We start from the raw sequence: 15,589 nt of genomic DNA on the forward strand, positions 1-15,589 counted from the left end.
TCCCAATTTATCTTTTTGTTATCCTTTCGTCAATGTCATGCGGTCTTGACTTCACTGATTTTTATCCCAAGGGATTTGTGTGGGGATGCCCTTGTAGCCAGTTCAGAATAGAGCAGAATGCGCAGCTTACAGGTGGACTCTGGGATACCCATGTTACACTTCTCCTCTGAGACCTGCACAGGCTTCCAGTGTGCTTCTGGATGAAATTCTGCACCAGTTTGGTCTGGTGATTATGGCAACAGGCTAGAAAGCATGAGACCATGAGTTCAGCTCTTCCACTTAGGCCTGAAAACTAACTGGGTGACTTTGGGCCGGTCAGTCTCTCTCGGCCCAGCTCATCCCACACGGATGTTGTGGGAAAATAGAAGGACGAACCATGTTGGATATGTTTGCCACCTTGAGCTATTTGTAAAAATAATAAGTATATTATATAATAATGATGATGATGATGCAAATAAGAAAACAAACAAATAAATTTAAAAATCTGAAGTGCTGTTACCCTAACCCTAATCCATGATATGAGGTTGCATTATTTGCCTCTTCCTGATTGTTTCCACCCACCCCATTAGGTCCGATAAGGGGGAGCACACTCTGGACCCTTCAATTAAAGAAGGTGAATTTTTAATTTTTTTAAATTAATTTGTATAGTGTCTGCTTTCTGGAACACTATATCCTCCTGAGATCAGATTAGCCCTGATCTTTCTGGCCTTTCATGAAGCATTAAAACCCTGGATAGAAGTGAAGGTTGGAAGGTATGTTAGTCATCCAGAATAACATTTATGGGTTGGTCAGCCCAATAGAAGGAAGGAGGGAAGGAAGGAGGGAGGGAGGGAGGGCTTGAAAGGGAGGAAAAAAAGAAGGGGAGGGATGAAATGAGTCGGGAAGGGAAGAAGGAAGGAAGGAAAGAAGGAAGGAAGGTCACTTGGAACATCTTCCATCGTTCTCAGATGCCAGGTTCACACAATATGCTCCACTAGATCAAAATGTCTCTATTCACATACCAGTTAACATAGTTTTCACCCCAATTAGCATATTGTTTTGTATTTTTATTTTATAGTTCGGCATGTACTGCAAACTCTGCCCATTTGATTAGTTTAAGATTCAAGGTATTCTAGTGATCTAAAATGGGCTAGCTTAGTAAATGAGACAAACATGTTGCATAAACATAAATTGAACCTCTTCCCCTCCTGCCACCCTGTCCTGTTATTAGCTACTCACCATCCAGAAGCTGTTGGTAGTTGGCTCATCGGCAGCCACCTCGCTGTATATCACAGACATGGTGTCACCTGTTTAGAGGTAACAGGTCTCATAATGCATCCCAAAGTATCAAATAAAGTTCTTATCTTCAACAATTGTTTTAGAACCATATTCCAGATGTAATCATGAAGAACCTACTTTAATAGTATGTGAGAATGAACTTGGAAGACAGAAGGGAGAGCCACAGACTGAGCAACTGGCAGATAAAAGGTATCTCATCCCACCAAAGAAGGATGTGGGATGTGTTACAGAAGGATCCCTCTCTATTTTTTGGAGAGTAAAAAGAAAAGAGGGGGGGAAAATTTCAGTTTTATTTTATTTTATTATTTATCAAATTTATTAGACGATAAGGTAACTTTGGATGGCTTACAGACACAATAAAATACATCTACATTAAAACATGAATAAATGAAAACCAAAAATTAAAATCAAGTGGCACACGGGGAGAATGGGAGCAGAATGGGGGGAGGTGGGATCTGTAGTTACTCAATCAACCACCTCCTCCGGGCTGTTCTCCCATTGGGACCCCAGGCTAACTGGCAGCCAGATCTTTAGGTCTTTATGAAAGGATAGCAGGGTTAGGGCCAATCTCACATCAGAGGACAAGGTCTTCCAGACAGAGGGCAAAAGCCTTGACTGACAAGACCCACTGCATGCCTCCTCTGTTGGCACAAGTGGGACAGGCCAATCCCAATGGGTTGGCACAGTCCCTCAAGTAACCTGGATCCATGCCATGAAGGGGTTTAAAGGTGATCACCAGTTTTGCAAGATTCTGGTACTGTAATCTGACAATAAAGACCTAATTAGTTCTGGTGATTGTGCTTGTTTGGACTACTTTGAAGAGCTAACATTAATCTTTAGGTTATATACTGTAGGTAACAATATGTTCCCTCTTTACTTTGTTCCCTTGTCCAGAGTTCTTTGGACCCTGGACTTTTAAAAAATGTAAGGAGAGAACGTGCTCCCTGCATAAATAATAGATCCTTTTGATTTAAATATAAGCCAGTTAATGGCAGATATACCATCTAATCTACACGCGACATTTTCAAGTAAAACATTATTTTTACAAAACCCTCTTTTCTCTGAGTTCCAAGGGTTTCCTCATAAACCAAAGCATTGGGTAGAACACCCAGATCCTGCGTTTATAGAATATAATTTCATTTATTTTCGTTGGATTAGTTTGTACGAAAACCCTGAATAATAAACTAACCAAGCTAAAAGTAACCCCTAACTAATAGCTGCTTTGGCTATTACTTTGTCTGGCCAGTCTAAGAGTATTGTGTTAACATAGCACAGCCTCACTAGTGTAATAATACATCTTCCTTTCTCTCAGGCAACCTTTTGGTAAATGGAGGTACTCTTTTTTGGAAGTGGAAGTCTCCAGAGATGAAAAGTTTATAGAAAGTGGAAGGTGCGTTGTTATTCATCATATTGACGGTGCCTCGGTTTTCTAATTTCCCTCCTGTCCTGGGGCATTTGATGAGAATGAACTTCTTTGAATTTAAAATTATATATCTCTAACTCCCTACCTACTATCTAGGGCCTCCATTACAGTTTTCACGTGCTTTTGATAGCCAAATCTGCCTCGATTTACCTTCCCAATAAGCAACCAGTGGGAAGAGCATTTAAAAGCAATTTATTAGGGTACCCTGAGAAAGTGAGATCTCCCTATGGAAAGGGAGAATTTCAAGACCCATCTTACATTTATTTGCCCCTAATTCTTTCTTCCAAATGTGTTCAGTTCATATAACAGGAAGATGCCCAGCTGGTTTTTACAGATATTTTGTAAAGGATTCTTAAGACCATTAAAACGGGGCTGCAAATGACCTACGGATATGTGCTTGCCCACCAGTGATGTCTATGCATCCTGTTAGATCAGGCAGGAGTTATATTCCTGGTCCTATTACCAAATAAATAAATAAAAATGGAGGAGAGGGCGGAGCTAGCGTTGCGACGATACGGCATGCGATCTTGGAGGTCTGAGATCGCTGCCGATATCTTTGCTCCTGAACGGTCCACACGGATCTAAACCGTCCCGAAGAGACGGTGAATGTAAAGAGCGCATCTTGCCGATCCCAGGGACACTGCAAAGTCCCTGGTAGATCCAGGAGAAGCTCTTTTTGCCAGTGGCAAAGAGGCAGCCATTAAAGCTGCTGAAGTTGGGACAGCTCCGAAACAAAAGAGAATGGAAAGAGAAAGTGTGCCGGTTTGGTGAGAACTTTTTCTTTACTTTAAGATTTGAAAAGACACCCTAAGGAAAAGAAAGAATATGTAAAAGTTTTGACAGAAGTGATTAAGCAGCGATTTTAAACAAGAAGTCAAAGTAATATTTTTATTTATTTATTTTTCTCATTGCTGGCTTTTCTATATGTGATTTTATATTTTGAAACTGGACTGGTTTTTTTCTTCTTCCACTAATTCTTTCTCTCCCTTTTGACTTTATAATATTCTAGGCTAGAGACTCCCTTTTAGTCATCTTTTAAAATATTTTTTCCCCTTTTTAATTATTTTTTATTATATCTTGTTTGGAAAAGGAGGGGGAAAGTGAAAGCAGAAGAAACTTTGTAACACTGCCAACTAGAGGCTTGGAAATATTCTATCTCTTTTTTTTCTTGACCAGACAAAGCTGAGAAAGAACTGAGACTTCTTTTCAAGGACATTGCCTGTTTGATAAGATAGAAGGAAGAGCATGGGAGAGTATTATTGCAGGTGCTCTTCTGGGTTTCTATCAATAGCTGGAGTCTGATGTTGAAGTTTATAGGAAAAAAAGGTGATAAGACTCTGGAGAAGAGAGTTATACATTTTAACAAAAGTCTTGGATAACCAAACAACGTGCAGTGTGCTCTTTTTATTTTTTTTTAAGCTGGGCTATTTCTTACTTTAACAAACCCCCTCCTTACTAGCTTACTTTTTGTAATAGCTATTTGGATTTTTGGCCTTTTGGAACTTGTTTTTGTCTTTCTTTTTGTTTTTGAAGTCTAATTTTCACGTTTGCATTTTATTTTAAAGGAAAAGCTTTAGTATTAATGATTTTCTTCCTTTTTTTTCTTTTTAAGGGAGTAGTCTCTTTCCTTTTTTCTCTCTCCCTCCCTTGCATCTTTTTTTTCTATCTACCTTCCATATTGTTTTTATTTTTATTTTTGTGACTTTCTTTTTTTTCTTATGCATCCTTTTATACCTGAGAATTTTTAATTGGATTAAGGTGTTGAAGAACCTGAAGAACTATTCTTTTCTCTTCCTTGGTTTTTTATTTTTTACTTTTCCGCCTTTTTCAGAACTTAACAATTTTTTCCTTTTTTGTGTGTGTTTATGGTCTTTTCTTCCATTTTTGAGTTTTTACTGCTATTTAACCAATTGATTGGATTAAGGTATACAAGAAACTGAAGAATTTTTCTTTTTTAAAATTATTATTATTGTTACTATTTGGTTTCTTTTTCCCCACTATTTTTACTTGGAATTACAATCGGTTATTTCACAAGTGGATTAAGGTCTAGAAGAACCTGAAGATTTTGAATTGTCCGAAATGAGTAGGAAACTAACAGCCCCTGGTTCCTCAACTTCTACTTCTTTCTCTTCACCATCTGGAGGACAACGCTCAATACGGACGATGTTACAGCAAGAAAAAGAACAGGAAAAAGTGACCCTGCAGATGATTATGCAAGGAATTCAAAATATTCAAATAAGAACAGAGAATATTTAAAAGACAACAGAGAACATTGAACAAAGAACAGGAAAAACTGATGAAAAGGTGGAGAACATTCAACAAATGATGATGAAGTATGATGAGAGATTCCAAAAAATTGAAGAAGAAGATAAACAAAGAGATAAGAAGATTGGAGATATTGATAGCAGATTAACTGTGGTTGAACAAGATAAAAGTGGGATGTTTAGATGGGAGATGGACAGATCAGAATTTTATCTCAGATTCCAAAACACAGAGGAAGAAAAGGGACAAAACCTAGCTGAGACAATGATAGAAATTTTGGCTGAAGCTTTGGAAATAAATAAAGAGAAGATGATGGATGGAATAGACGAGGTTTATCAAGTCTTCACAAGATATGCAATGAGAAATAGCTTACCAAGAGAAGTTCACATCAGATTTACAAAGAAAGCCATTAAAACGCAAATATTGCAAGTGGCAAGAGAGAAAACAGAAATATAAAGACAAGGAGATTGTGGTCCTGAAACAAGTAGAGTGAGAGAGATGAGAAGAGAATACCGATTTCTGACCAAAATTCTATTTAAAAAAGAGGTGAATTATAGATGGCTGATTCCAGAAGGTTTAATGTTCACATGGCAAGAACAGAGACATAGAATTGACTCAATTGAGAAAGCTGAATTATTTTATACAGAATATTTTGGAGGGAAAGAGAAGGAGGCAGAAAAAGAAATGTCACTAATTGAATTCCAAGAGGACTGTCAAATGGTGACTGAAAAAGAAAAAGGTGCAGTAGGCGGAAAAGTGAAAGTCAAAGAACAACATGAACCAAGATCTACGAGAGCTGCTAAACCTAACTACAAAATATAACCATGGAAGAGAAAAAACTGATTACAATTAACATAAATGGACTTAACTCAGCTGTTAAAAGAAGGAAAACTTTCCATAAATTAGAGAAATTAAAATTTGATATGATCTGCCTACAAGAAGTACATATTAAAAAGCAACATTAACAATTGCTGATACAGTCAAAATTAGGGAAAATATTTACTTCTTTGACACAATGCAAGAAAAGAGGAGTGGTTTTATACATTAAAGATATTATCCCAGCGAAATTGATCTATACCGATGACGATGGAAGAATACTAATGGTGGAAATAATGGACAATAATATGAAAACACTCCTGATTACAATCTATGCCCCGAATGACAATCAAGAAGAGTTTTATAAAAAATTACATATGAAAATAATTGAATTGGACTATGTTAATATAGTTATGATGGGAGACTTTAATGGAATTGTAGATAATAAACTGGACTACACAGTACAGAAAACAATAAAGCAAAACAGAAAGACTCTCCCAAAATCTTTTTTTTAAAATGATAGATGAAATAAATGTAAAAGATACATGGAGAGAAAGAAATGCTAAGACTAAACAATACACCTTCTATTCAAATAGACATTTATCATGGTCCAGAATAGATATGATATGGATGTCAACAGAATTGTTAGCTAATATTCAAGAAATAAATATTGAAACAAGTATTTGGGCAGATCACAATCCAATGACAACTAAATGGAAAGGACAAAGAAGAAGATCTAGATGGACGTTAAATAATACTATATTAAAGGAAAAAGACTTCACACAATGGATGGAGAAAGAACTGGCTTTCTTCTTTAGAGAAAACAAAAAAGAAGATACATCAATGCAGAACGTATGGGACACAATGAAGGCATATGCCAGAGGCTTGATAACAGACTATACAAGGAAAAGAAATAGCATGAAAAGACTAGCCTCTAAGGCATTAGAGGATGAGTATAAAGGACTTGAAAAAGAGCTACAGAAAATGCCACAGAAAAAGGACATTAAATTAAAAATGGATATAATTAAACACAAAATGGGACTAATAGAAAAAGAAGAACTAGCACAGAAAATCAGAGGTGCGAAACAGAACTACTTTGAAGATGCAAATAAACCAGGTAGATGGTTAGCATATAAATTGAGAAAGGAGAAAGAATCAAGGAAAATATTGCAATTAATAGATGACCAAGGCCAAGTTTGCTATGGTAGTAAAGAGAAGAAGGAAATCATACAAGATTATTATGAGAAACTATACACACAAGAGAATATTGACGAGGAAAAAGTTAAACAGTACTTAAAGAATGCCAATCTACCCCAGATACCTAAAGAGATTGAAACAATGTTAGAAAGCAATATAACGATGATGGAGTTAACTGAAGCACTTAAGAAGCAAAACAATGGAAAGGTACCAGGCCCAGATGGACTTCCAGCAGAATTTTATAAAACACTACAAGAATCGTTGAACCTTCCATTGCTAGAAGTTATGAATGAAGTTATGTTAAAGAAGAAGATACCTAAATCATGGTCAGAAGCTTATATTACACTTGTCCCAAAAGAGGAGGCTGATCCATTACAAATCAAGAACTATAGACCTATTTCTTTACTAAATGCAGATTATAAAATTTTTGCTTCAATATTGGCAGAAAGACTTAAAAAATACTTAAACAATTTTATCCATCCTGATCAAAATGGATTTCTGCCAAAGAGACAAATTAAAGACAATATCTTGGACACCTTGGAATACTATGAGGCACATTCTGAAAAACAAATGGCTTTGATATTTCTAGATGCACAGAAGGCATTTGATAATGTGAATTGGCGATTTATGTTATTACAGCTGAAACAGAGGGGCTTTGCTAAAAAATTTATTCAAGCAATAGAAGCTATATATCATAATCAAACGGCAAAGGTAATGATAGAGGGAGAACTGACAGACTCTATTGATATAAGAAAAGGAACAAGACAAGGGTGCCCACTATCACCTCTGTTGTTTGTATTAACCTTGGAAGTGCTAAACAGAAATATTAGAGAAGAAAAGGATATAAAAGGGATGAAAATTAAAAAGGAAGAATTTAAGTTGCAAGCATTCACAAATGATCTGGTTTTCATTTTAGAAGACCCACTAGAAACAGCATCAAAATTGATAGAAAAGATAGAGGTATATGGAAAAGTGGCTGGTTTGAAAATAAATAAAGATAAAACAAAGATCTTGACAAAGAATATGCTATCAAGACAAAAGGAAGAACTGGCAGATCTATTGGAAATTCAGGTCACAAATAAGATCAAGTACTTGGGGATACATTTGACAGCAAAATGTAGTACACTAAAAGAGAATAATTATATCAAACTTAAGCAGCAGATAGCGCTAGATTTGGCGAAATGGGAAAATTTACAACTGTCATTAATAGGGAGAATATCAACAATCAAGATGAATATACTACCCAGAATTTTATATTTGTTCCAAACAATTCCAGTTAGGCTTGGAAAAGATTATTTTGAAGATTTAAATAAAATTGTGTTGAAATATATATGGCAAGGTAAGAAAGCGAGAATAAAGTTAAAACTTTTGCAAGATGCTAGAATAAGAGGAGGATTTGGTTTGCCTAATTGGGAGTTGTATTACCAAGCTACAAATTTGATGTGGGTTAAGGAATGGATAACATTAAGAAATACTAGATTGTTGACATTAGAAGGACATGATTTGTTGTTGGGGTGGCATGCTTTTCTGTGGTGTAAAGGAACTAAAACACAGGGGTATTTTAGAAGACATTATATACGGGAGTCTCTGTGGTTAAACTGGGAGAAGACTAAAAGACAATGTTATTTGAAAATTCCAGTCTGGCTATCGACTATTGAAGCATTTTCTTATCCTATAATATATAAAAAAGAACAAACAGTTATATATGGTGAAATATTGAATGAAAAGGGTGAAATTAAATCTATGCAAAAATTAGAGGACCAAGGTATAAAGATGAATTGGTTTTCATATGCGCAAATACATTCAAGGTATGATAAAGATTCCAAAACAGAAGGTTCCTATGCTAAATTGACTGATTTAGATAAGATTTTGACAGGTACTGATGAAAAGGTGATTAAAAAATTGTATGGATATTTATTAGAAATTAAACTAGAAAAAGAACAAGTTAAAGAAACAATGATTGCTTGGGGGAAGAATTTTGGATATGGGATTGATCTAGAGAAATGGCAAAAATTGTGGTCTCAAAATTATAAAATGACAATGTCAACAGCATATAAAGAAAATTTGTATAAGATGTTTTATAGGTGGCATTTCCCCCCAACAAGAATAGCAAGAATGTTCAAGAACAAATCCGAAAAATGTTGGAAATGTCATCAGACACCTGGCTCATATTACCATATGTGGTGGACTTGTGCGGATGCTAAAAAATATTGAACTAAAATCAACACGTGGTTGGAAAAAATGACAAAAAAGCATATAGACTTGAAACCAGAGATATTTTTATTGGGAATTTTACCTGAAATATATAGTAAAGAATTGAAATACCTGATTGTAAATGTATTAACAGCAGCTAGGATGGTATTTTCCAAAAACTGGAAAAATGAGAAAATACCATTACAGGAGGAAATCATTAAGAAAATATTGGAATGTGCTGAAATGAGTAAATTGACATTTGAAATCAGAGAACAAGATGATAAACAATTTTATAAAATTTGGGATCTATTCTATCAATGGTTAGACAATAAAACATGGTAATGAAATATGTAGATTCTTAGAAAATAATAAATATATGAAGATGTATTCTTTTCTTATTATATCTACAAAATGATTGTAGGATAGATTTGAGATGATAATATGAACTGTCATAAAACAATTTAAGTAAAATATGGATTATTTCGTAAAACATGAATGAATAAAAGTATAGTGAAATGATTGATTAATAATATTAATGTATTTAATATTTGATTGAAAATATGAGAATATATACAATGTAATTGTAATTGAAGACTATGAGATGGAAGCACAAAACAATTTGTAAACCAACCGATACACTGTATGTATATATATATGGAAGATGGCTTGATGTTTTTATGTTTTGTTTGTCTATGTTTGTCTTAAAAACCAATAAAAAAAATTAAAAAAATGAAAAAAATTAATCTGCTGGGTCTCAGGATTTTTTTTTTTACTATGATGCCTGCCTTCTGGAACATCATCCCAGAAGTTAGACTTGCCCTAATCCTGTTGGCCTTACACAAGGATCTAAAAAACTGATTTTGCATTGAGCCTGGAGCCTTGATTACATGGATAAGTCTGTATCATGGCTTGTTAAGAGTGTTTGTGGATCTCCTTGACTGCTATTTTTATATTATTATTTTATTGTTGTTTTTTACTATGGTTATTATTTGTTGTTTTTCATTCTGTTTTATTGTGAGGTATCCAGCCATGTATATGAGATAGGTGGCCTATAAATTTATTAAATTTGAATTTAGTCTTCTGAAAGCAGAAATAAACTGCAAGTATTTGCTCCTGAATCTTCAAAAGGGCCTTACATTATTAGAGTAACTTCGTTCATATCGACACCTCTAAGTATGATGGAACTGGAAGTTTTTAAAAATGGACTGGACAGTCACTTGTCTGAAATGATACAGCATCTCTGGCTTGAGCAGGGGGTAGACTAGAAGACCTCCAAGGTCCCTTCCAGCTCTGTTCAGTAACTAAAAGTCCCACCAACTGGGAAAAGCTGGGTGTTTTTTTGCCCAAGTTCCTTGGCTTGTCTCATGCAGATGGACATACTTGCCCCATATAAGATAAGGTAGATCTCCCCCTCTATTTATAAAATAAACGACTCCATTAATCAGATTTCAGAAAACAGAGTAGGAAAATACATCTGCACATACATACTTGTCATAATAAGCACTCTTTTTACAATTCTAATTACAACAAAGTTTCAAACCAAGTAGATCATATAAAAGTTGGTGCATTAGCAGCATAGGAGATTTGGAATAAACAAACTATAGAAGAAATGTAACAGAGCTTTTAATTAAATCCATAGCTACTTATTTGAATTCAATTCAGTCATTCCCAATCTTGGATTTCATAAAGCAATAGATAAAATCCTTGGGAGTTGCCTGCTTACTTTGACAATTTGAGGATCTATCCTTCATATGTTTAATTCTCAAGTCTTGAGAAAATGACAAAAGATCTACAATCAATCTTAAGAAATCATCTTTCTCTATATATTATCTTCTGATCTTTTAGAAGTTGTTTATCCCAACAAGAATAATTAACATCGTATGACGTGGATTATTTCAACATTCTCTTTTCAGAAGTATAGAAGTGGCTCTTTTAGAAATTGTATATTTCTAAAGAGTACTTATATAGCTCAACACTGCCCCTAGTGTATTTGGTGAGTTTTATACAGTATAAGAAAACTGAATAAACAGTCCAAATCTTTCTCAATTGCTGTATTGATTTTGGTGTCACTTTCCATGCTTGTCTTTAAGATGCATCCACACTCTTTTTTTGCAATGAATGATCCCATTGCAAATAGATCCATTTTATTAGCAGTCAATTGAAGGATCCATTAAGAGTCTAAGTTCAGCTATTAGCTTGCTGATCCAAAAAAGCTAGGATGCCGTTCTGGATACAAAAACAGCTAATGTTCACAAAATGGCTGTTTCTCTATCAGATATGTATGTATGTATGTATGTATGTATGTATGTATGTATGTATGTATGTATATGTATATGTATATGTATATGTATATGTATATGTATATGTATATGTATATGTGTATGTGTATGTATATATGTATATGTATATATTTACTTAGAACCCTGGCCAGTCAGTCAAACAATTTAAGATTGCATGGCTCAGAAAAAGGGAGCTTTATATGGTGTGGTAAAAATAAAGTTTTGTGGCAGTTGGCAATCCAATGCCTATCATGGTTGACTGCACTCCAGATCCCACTCTGAATTTTATCAGCCCACACAAAGATTCTCCCTGGGTTTTTGGAGATCATTATTTTTTCCTTCCAAGTTTAATCATCCAGGCAAAAAAGAACCCTTTTAGTTTATGGCTAGATCTGGGGCAGGAGGAAAAGTAAGGGATAACTAATGAAAATTCTCTTTAAGAATGATGGTGATTAGCTGAACTCAAAGCTTCAAGCCATATATGGAAAAATAATGGCGATGGGATACTAGGGTAATCTGAGCTTAAAATTAACATCTAAATTGCATCTCTCAAATACTGCAATTTGGAATCAACTCTGTTCTGATGAAGTTGTTTTTTAATATTTTTTTTGCAGCATTTAATTTATTCCTGAGTGTTTTTTGGCAGTTGATTCAACTTAAGGGTTTGCTCTTTGTTTAGTTAGTCCAGATGCTTTTGCTGCATCTGGAGTTTCACAGGAGGAATTAACTGTGACCTGGCTCCAATCGTTTTTTTTTATAGAAGCAGATAAAATTTATATTAGTCATACATGTTACCTCTAGAATAACAGGTTTGAATGTCCTGTGCTAGCACTTAATGGAAATTGTTTGGTCAGAGTTTTAAGATGGAGTAGAGGAAGTGTCAATCTTTCAGGAGATTAAGCACTGAAGGTATTCATCTCATTTTAAGATCAGAATGTTTCCTGTGATCTAAAATTAGGCATATATCGGACACTTCAGGGAATGTTTAATAAAGGATTCATTTTGACTGTAATTGGAGAGACACACAGGATGTGGAGCATTAACATATATGGTCTGATCAGGAATGGAACAACTTGCCACAACCAACTTGCTGTGGCCAACTCGCCATAGCCAACTCATTGCACCCAATTCACCGCGGGACAACTTGCCACAGACAACTTCCTGCGGGACAATTCACTGCAGGAGAATTTAACAATTCTATTTAATTATTTAAAATAAATAAAAATTATTTTAATTTTTGCCATTCACATTTCATTCTGTCCCTCCTTTTCCATCCTTTCTTTAATGATTCTGTTCCACCATTTCTTTGATATTAAATATAATTCTTATCCTGCAGCGAGTTGGCTGTGGCAAGTTGGCCATGGCAAATTGTCATACAGACCCAGTTTGATCTTGTCACATATGGGGCTGAAATCAACAGGATGGCTGCTGTAAATATGGATTGATTACTGTATTAATAAATCGCATGTTCTTCTAAGATATTAATTCCTTTATTTGGAATCAATTAATATACGAAGATATATATGACTAGAAGTAAGTATCTACACCTTGTTTTAGCAATGAATTGTTAATATGTGTTGTTTGTCAATATTTGCATATTTTCTTTTACAAAGGGGCAAAGAAGAAAACTCAAATAATATGGCTAAAAATTAGCATTTAGTAATGTTCCAAACCTTTTCCTTTTTTATTTTTATAATTAATTATACTTATATTTTTGTCATGACTGTTATATGTAGCACTTAGACTTATATATCACTTTACAGTGCTTAATAGCCTTCTCTAAGCAGTATACAGAGTCAGCATATTCTCCCAACAATCTGGGTCCTCATTTTACCCATCTTGGAAGGATGGAAGGCTGAGTCAACCTTGAGCCTGGTAAGATTTGAACTGCCAAACTGCAGGCAGCAGAAGTAGCCTACAGTACTGCACTCTAACCACTAGGTCACAGTGGCTCATCGTGGTTCATGTATCTATGCTTTTCTTTACATTAGTTTAGCTATTTTTTAATAAAATGAATGGTGCTGAGTATAAGATCACAATAATCCATATAACCACGGTTAATTCCGTAAACATTTATTCACACAATACATAAATTACAACTTAGAGGTGGGCATCCTGCAGCCATTTGCATTTCCCAATACCAAAAATTGACCTTGTCCTATTTATAGCATCCCTAAAAGCTCTCATGTGGCCTTTTAAGATCAGGAGATTAAAGTGAAGTCCAAAAATTTTCCAAACTTATTCAACAACAGATTAATATCATATACTAAAACTTAAGAGGTGCACCCTTAATTACCAGATGCCTAAATAAGCTTGATTAGACAGACTTCTAGTTTGAAATATTTCAGATCTTTTCTTAGGTATTGTACAAGATTCTAAGCTTAATTGTCCATTGTCAGTTCAGCTAATCCTGACAATTTATAGTTAACCTAAATAGAAAATTAACAAAATAATTATAGACATTCATACTGTTGATGTGACATATTTTAATGATTGATTTTCCCTTCTTTGAAACCTTTCAGGAAATGTAGGGTTCCTATTTATCAAGTAAGATTTATCATGGATCAGGCTTAAAAACAAGCCTTCTTGTTGCATTTTGCCAGAATAAACACATTTTATATAGGGATGAAAATCATGACACAAAATCATAAAGCAATCATTTCAAAAAAAATAAATCCTTAGGGGGAAGCATCAAAAGAAGGGGACAGAACTTCAAAAACCATTGGATGTAATTACTCAATTGAAAAGTAATTGTATACAACTTTGAGGTATTTTCTACAGGTATATTTGCTACCTGATGTATTTTAACAAAAACTATCATATACTGCAAATGTATATATCACCATTCTGGTAGAGCAAAGAAACTATTACTGGAAATAGGAAAGGACTTGACAGGTCAAATATAATCAGCTTACTTTTGTGAGCTAGAGATCAACCAGAATTTTGGTGCAGGAATGTCTCATTTTTTCTGGGCCAATGCCATACTTCACTTTTAAGTGGTGTATTGGGACCTACAGAACAATTATGTCCAATTTAATCAAATGTAGATTTATGTTATAATTACATTCAGTTGTTATATATTTCATTATTTCCCACTTCTATTGCATGAAAATTATGTTGTAATAACCATTAGAGGTCTACAATAGTCTTGCTCAAGGCATTTGAGAGCTATTTCTGATCCCTGGACCTCTGATTAGGCACTTACGATGCACAATCTTGTTCAACCATATCCATTTCCCTACCTTGATCTGAATGATTTTTTAAAACAATGGCTTATTGATTAATCTGTGACTGGCTGAGTATATAACACTAAGCCATAAACTAAAACCCATTTTGGATGAGTCCACATAATTTGCTAATCCAAAACCAAATAAACCACTGATGTGATGATTCAGCGGTATAGACTGGTTTGTTGTCTAACGTTGGAGACAGTTCTGATTAACCATTGCATTTTTTAGTTTTTATAGCCAAACAAATGACATCTAATGCAACAGCCTTCTTCACCCTGGCTCCTTCCAGATGTACTGCATTGCTATTCCCCAAATGTTGAAATCTAATACATTAGAAAACCACAGATTTAATAAAGAATAATTCTTTTTTACTTCTGAAGTAATATTGAACTGATTGGGGCAAGAATACATTTCTTCTATTTAATTTCCTGCCAAAAAGTCATTTCACTACTGTAATTTTTGGCATAACTTTTGAGGATTTAGAGATCCACCCTTGACGTAATACACTGAAGCCTGATTTTTCCTTTCCTCTACCATAAAACTCTAACCATGCACATTTTGGGATTTGTATATTGCCTTTTTATTCTCCTTGCCTTATGCATCTGCTTTAAGATCTTTATCAGATGAAGAGATCTGAAAACCATATAATCTTGCCCATAATTGTACTTGGTTGGACCCAATAAAAGTCTTGCCTGATTGTGGTTTCCATTTTCTTTCCTTGGCTTTGTTTGTGTTTCTCCTTCTCATCCCCCACCATTCCTCTCCCTGAACTTCCAGCCAGCCTGCCAAGGGATTTTGGATAGCACGGCTTGAAAATGGACTGATCCATTGTACACTGGATGGAAAAGCCATTTGAAAAAAGAGGAATGTGGGATGGGAAAGGCTGCAGATGGAAGAACATGTGTTTGCAG

At 34.8% G+C, this 15,589-nt stretch overlaps 1 protein-coding gene across 9 annotated transcripts in view; it reads right to left on the reverse strand.

The window, feature by feature from the left end:
- LOC113418559 (protein kinase C and casein kinase substrate in neurons protein 1-like) overlaps window positions 1-15,589 on the reverse strand; it is a 65,461-nt gene that overhangs the window by 33,158 nt on the left and 16,714 nt on the right. For all 9 annotated transcript variants that reach the window (XM_087947541.1, XM_087947536.1, XM_087947538.1 and 6 more), the window contains exon 2: window positions 1,219-1,286. In XM_087947541.1, the coding sequence (XP_087803667.1) occupies window positions 1,219-1,286 (68 nt within the window). The remainder of the gene's footprint in view (window positions 1-1,218; window positions 1,287-15,589) is intronic.

The sequence above is a fragment of the Notechis scutatus genome, chromosome Z, assembly GCF_049901735.1.
Source record: "Notechis scutatus isolate UNSWTSFEM ecotype Mainland chromosome Z, rNotScu1.2, whole genome shotgun sequence".
NCBI classification, from domain to species: domain Eukaryota; kingdom Metazoa; phylum Chordata; class Lepidosauria; order Squamata; family Elapidae; genus Notechis; species Notechis scutatus.